This window comes from Mesoplodon mirus, assembly GCF_964341445.2.
Source record: "Mesoplodon mirus genome assembly, chromosome: 1".
Classification (NCBI taxonomy): Eukaryota; Metazoa; Chordata; class Mammalia; order Artiodactyla; family Ziphiidae; genus Mesoplodon; species Mesoplodon mirus.
The window spans coordinates 39,172,816-39,178,815 of NC_138976.1; the positions used below are offsets into that span (position 1 = coordinate 39,172,816).

General features: G+C 43.0%; 1 protein-coding gene across 1 annotated transcript in view; it reads right to left on the reverse strand.

Annotated features, from left to right (window-relative positions):
- The window catches only part of HABP4 (hyaluronan binding protein 4), a 42,498-nt gene extending 36,916 nt beyond the window's left edge, over positions 1-5,582 (reverse strand). Inside the window, exons 1-2 of the mRNA XM_082611158.1 lie at positions 5,112-5,582; positions 463-625 (exon numbers count right to left, since the gene is read on the reverse strand). Coding sequence (XP_082467284.1) covers positions 463-625; positions 5,112-5,472 — 524 coding nt within the window. The 5' untranslated portion in view covers positions 5,473-5,582. The remainder of the gene's footprint in view (positions 1-462; positions 626-5,111) is intronic.
- Positions 5,583-6,000: the final 418 nt, after the last annotated feature.

Below are 6,000 nucleotides of genomic sequence, written 5' to 3' on the forward strand. Positions count from 1 at the left end.
AACTGGTGTCACATATTTTATCAGTTTTTTTGTCCAATTTCATCATGATAACCTATTGACCTGACATGGGGCTAGGAATTTGTTTAAATTCATTAGTAGCCCAAATTAGTACTGCTAAATCAAGAACATAATTATATCTCTGGCCTAAATTTCAAAGGAAAATTTAATCAGTTTAGCATACTCCTAGATAGTTTGTTGTAAGAATGCTTTTCATAGTTACCAATAAGTAATCCATTTTTCATTGTGTAATGATTTCCTGAACCAAGACTTAAGGCCATCTATGAGATAAATGGAAGGTGCTTCACGTGTTACCTAAGGTAGTATGATTTGGTACTGAAATTTGGTACTGAAATTGGCAAAATATTCCCAGGACTGGCACCACAAAAAGGTTGCAAAGGCTAGTAGTCCTCTGAAAATCCTTCTGGTTCCCCAACCCTTCAGGCCGAGGTCTGCAGTACTTACTTTTCATCTGTAAACTTCTCAGGTGTAAAGTCTGCCTGCCTCTCCGTCTCATAGGGTCGATATTCCCTGTAGGATCTCCGCTCTGCTCTATCAAGCGTCACCTCCGTCCCCCGGCTCTCACTCCATCCTTGCTGCTCCCCTCTTCTGGAAGTTCGTTTCTGGCCTGACAGGGAGAAATCAAAGGGGAGAGCTAGAACACAAGGTCTGCAGCAGCACGTTATTACAGGTACTTTTAAATTTTACTTTTCTAGAAATCAATGTCATAGGAAAATTTGGGAAGTTTGGAAAAGTTCAGAGAAGAAAAAAGGTTGCTGATACTACTACTGCCCAGAGTCTTTTAATAAAACTTTGACATTACCATTGAATCCCTTATGTCCTAGAAAGTATGATAAGATAAACTATACCAACTAACTTACAGATATTTTACAATGACTCTGTGATAGCCACTGAGATATATTATCAACTACATTTCACAAGAGCAGCTTCATCAAAACATGGTAGCTAAGTTCCTTCCAGAAAGTTAAAAGATAAATACCCTGTATTTCAGAACATATTTTTAGAATCCCATCTATAGTTTATCATTCATTGGCTAATAAAGTTTTCATTTTTAAATAGCTTGTACCATCGTATCTTTCTCATTTGAAAACAGATTTTCCTGCTCTTTGATGGGATTTATACATTTATGATCACACTTCTCAAATATGAGGCCAAGCTGGTATTTGCCAACTCATGCAAGGGCTGGCCAGCACTTGAAGGGGCATCTCCCGTCCATGGAGAGGCCAGCACTGAGGAGCCTTCTCTGTTCTCTTTTTACTCCTCTCGGTTTTTAAGCTTTAAAAATTTTCAGCAGGGTCTATGTCTTAAGGCAACTAATATTTGGTGAATATATTGTGAAGAACTTTGTTACTTCTTAAATTATCTTCCAAAATGTGTTTATCTTTTCTTTGTATACATTTAATAGGTCTCCATCTCAAACATTATGTACAATTTTCATTTTAGTAGAAAATTTTAGATTTTTCTTGGTATGTCACCCTCCACATTTATTGTATGGCTATAAAAATGTTAAATGTACTTGAATTAATGGGTATTTTTTTAAACTACTGGGTTCCTCTTCTACTTAGGCAGATACTTGTGACTCTTAAGAAATATGTTTACATGTATTCTCCTATTTTCCCACTTAATATTTTCTATCTAATATTTATAAACTAGGCACATGTAAATATTAACATAGTTCCAATACATTACTAATATCATTTTAAAGCAAAAATCATGTCGTGACACCACTAACACAAAACTGTGCAATTTATTACTTGTTAGCTAACAAAGTATTTTTTTGAAATGTGAAATATTGCACAACAGATCTAAGTTCAATCTTAAGTTAATGTCCCATAACCTAGGAAATGCTTAAGTCTGATTTGCTTCCTGAAGCCACAGTCTGAGCTTGTGACATGTTTAGGATATAGGAAAGATGTTATCATAAACAGAGCATTATGCTTTTATTGCAGAAACAGAGACTGACACTGGTGCCCAATTGCCCAGGAGTATGCAATGCCAGATCCGAGCACACACACGTTATTAAGAGAGATCAAATTTGGAAGAGGCATTTAATATGTAAGGTAGAAAATGTTATTGTGAAAGTTAACTATCTAACAAGTTGAAAACTATAATAGACCATGACATAACAGCAAGAACATCAACAGTAACAATACTTTTCAATACTTTTCCCTCAACGTAAAAAGTTATTTTAATAGTTTCAAATTTCCTATTCATAACCTGTAATTAAAAAAAAAACTAAATATCTCCACTCAACTACAGAATTACTTAGCTTATTCCCACCTTCTTTCTGCTTTCAAGGTTATTTTTAAAATTGTATCAATTAAATTTGGAATTCATCATTCAAAATTTTAAATGACATTTGCTGCATACTTTATACTAAAGCTTCTTCCAAAGCTTCTGTGTATAAGTTGAAAACCATTAAATATAACTGGCAACTTATTAGAATAATTATCAATACCCTGCAAACATTTCCTTTTCCTCCCAAAATCCAAAAAACAAAGATAATACGGGTCCAGTTTTTCCCACAATTTACTACTAAGGGATCAAGAATGCAACTGAACCTAGTTTTTCTGTGCTAGATCAGCGGCTCCAAGTGGATATGCAAACACTGAATTTTACTAGCCCTTTCCAATAAAAGGCTGGCATATGCAGTCTCATCACTGATGTAACCCCAAGCCCACATGAAAGGACAGAATACAATAAAATTTACAGTGAGATTTCCCCCAAATAAATTTGAGCTTTGACTCAGAGATTAGTTCTGAAAGGCCAGGAAAAGCAAAGCTGAAACAGCCTCTGAAGACTTCAAGAACGAATTTTTTTGAGCAAGGCTCATCCAAGGGTCTATGTATATTGTTAAATAGTGAAGGCCATTAAAACCCTATTTCTATGGGAAAATCTTATGATTTCCACATCCTTTTGAGATTAATGTTTCCGTTATATGTCAAACTTGTTTTGACTTTGATTCTTGTCTACACTAAGCATTCATTTATAATATTCTAACTAAATTAAAATTTTTGAGTGTTAGAAAAGTACAGTCCATATCAATTAGGGCTACAAAACCTTGAGAGAGTAGTTCTCTAACACCCATTACAGATAAATTTAGCACAGTAACTACATAAACGGAAATTAATGAGCTGTTTGCTCCTGAAATAACATACTTGAAAAAGAACTAGAATTATAAAATTTCCATTTTAACTACAAAACTAACTAAATTCTTTAATATAGATCTCAAAAGCCAGATCACTTGGATCATAAACAATTGACAGAAAAAAAGTTATAAATGTACTAGACTACAGTGCTAAGTTTATTAGTTTAGCAAGTTATAACTGTACTAGATCATAACGCTAAATGCAGGTTGCAACCCAGTTTATATCATGTAAATTTAGAAAAAAAGAAGTAGCTCTGTGCATTTATGTATGTAAATGCAAGGTGTTAAAAGTAAGAAAAATACAGGATTTTCACTATACTTCATACACTTTTGAATTGTTTAAAATTTTTATAACAAAAATGCACATTTTTAATAGTAAAAAGGTTAAAAAGCAATACATTGACATAGAAAACTAAATTGTTTCACACTAAAGTACATATTTTCACTTGTTAAAAAACAAAGCTTAGCCTTTCCCAATTCTATTATTACTATATTTATCTAAATTTAAAAGAAAAGATAGAACATAATGAAAAATGTACAAAATATCTCAAGTCTCACTCACTGTTTAAATAGGCTTATAACTGTACTGGCCTACCAAGGAGTCTTGGGATATCCAATAGCATTTAAAATAATTTTCAATATTTTTATTATAGTGACTTAATTTTCTGATTTTCAAGAGATAATGCTGGATTGAACTTTCCACAGATAAAGGTAAACATTACCTAGTTGCAGGAGTCAAAGCCCCAACACTCAAATCAGGTGTTATTCTCTCAGGGCTGGGCTGCACAATTTTTATCAAGCAAGGACCAAGCCAGTAAAGCCAAGTTGAATACACTGCCAAACATTGGCTGGAGTGGTCAAATTATACATCTTAACATTTTTTACGGAAACCTTAGGATCACTGTCTTATCTTTGAAAAACAGAGGAAACACAGGTGGAAACTTGGAGGCTTTGCCACTGATGCAGTTCAGGTGAGAAACGACTCTTAAGCACCCTCCGTCCCTAGATGCGGACAGTAGTACAACAAGCTTTGCACTTGCCGTTCTGGCTAAGCAGGGAGTGGGGAACTTTGAATATTCTTGTTGAAAAGGTTAATTTAAAACGCTTTTCTTAAAGCAGATTGAGTTAATGACAAGTTACACAACCCATCAATGCTGCCTGCTATATTGAAAACCCGTGCGGGATGACTGCTGGAAGCTCCGTAAGGCGGATGGATGGGTGAAGGCACCAGAGCTTGGAAGGCGCCGGGGACCCCGCGTCCACCCCCGCCGCATTCTGCTCGCGGCCCTGACGTCACAGCCCGCCCCCGAGGTCACCCAGGACTTCCCTCCATCACAGATGCCCCAGCCCCTCACCCCGGCGATCCTTCACACACCCCGGGCTCCCGCCGCCATCCCCAGGGTCCGGGTGCACCCTCCTCCATTCTCCCTAAAAGGCGCTCCCCTCCCTCCTTCCCACCACAATACTTTTTGCCCCCCGACGCGAATCTTGCGGAGGTTGGGCTGGAGGATGGAGAAGGTCCCTGCTAGTTCTAGATCTGAGAGCCCCGGGTCAGCGACCTCAGTGTTCGCCCCCACACACCAACCCAGAAATCTCTCTCAACTTTGCCCAACTTGTAAAGGCTCAGTTTCAGCGTTCTGAAACCCCCTACTCCAAGCCTGCACTCTCCTTCGCCCCCAGAAGGGACTGGGAAAGGCCAGAAGGGGCGTGACACCCCACGCCCCGTCCTCTTTTCCCACCCTCCTCGGCCACAGGGACCCTCAACTCCAGCCAACTCTTCCCAGAGCCCCCTCCCCTTTCTGGAACAGATTCCAGTGATCCCAGTCCCGTAGTAGGAGGTCGTGGGGCTGCTGAGGAGAGGTGACCTCCATGACCCCATTCTCCTTCCCCTCCCGCCCACCGCGCCCACCCTGGGGCATCTAGGTGCCGGGCGGAGCGCGCGTACCAGGCGGCTGAGGGCCGCCCCCTGGGCTGTCTGGCTGCTGCGCGCCGGGGGCCGGGAGGCTCTTGCGCTCCTTCTGAGACTCCCTCCGGCCGCCGCCCGCGCCGGGTCTGTGGCCCGAGGCCCCAGCCGGGCTCCTGCCGACGCGGTTGCCGGCCCCAGCCGCCGCCCCCGCCGCTTCGTCGCGCCGCTTGCGCTGCAGCTGCTGCTGGCGTCGGCGCTCGGCCTCGCGCAGGATGTCGAACGGGTCTGACTCGTCGTCTAGCAGCTGGTGGAAGCGGTTGGCCACGACGCAGCCGAAACTCTCCTGCATCGCGGCGCCTGCAGCGGCCGCGGCCACAGGACTCCCCAGAGCGCCCTTCATGCCGCCGCGGCCACTGCGGGCCCGCCGCAGGCAGTCCACGCGAGCGAGTCTCAGCGAAGCCGGCAGCGAGGACCCATCCTACCCGCAGCTACCGCCCTCCCGCCCCAGCCCAGTCCCATCCCTACCAGCGCCCGCCCCCGCGCCGCCGCCGCCGCCCGTCCAGCCGCTTCCCGCCAGCCAATCAGCGCACGCGGACTCGGCCTCTTTCCTAGCCAGCACGCCTGGAAACCCAATCAGCGACCGGCTGCTGTCACGTCATGCGACCTCTATGCCCCGCCCCACGATTCAGCAGGGAGGGGCTGGACCCAAGGGGCGGAGCTACTGGGAGGAGCAAGGAGCCTTGCGGTCCAGGCTGCTGGGCCATGCAGGTGGGTCACGGCCATAATTTATGTTCTCTCTGGGACTGGGCCCACATTCATCATTGGCCATACTTCTTTGAAGTTTATACATTGATTGAGCCATTCAACAACTGTATAGTGTACACTTATTATGTGCCTGGCGTTATGTTGTAGGAGTCACTAGCTCTCT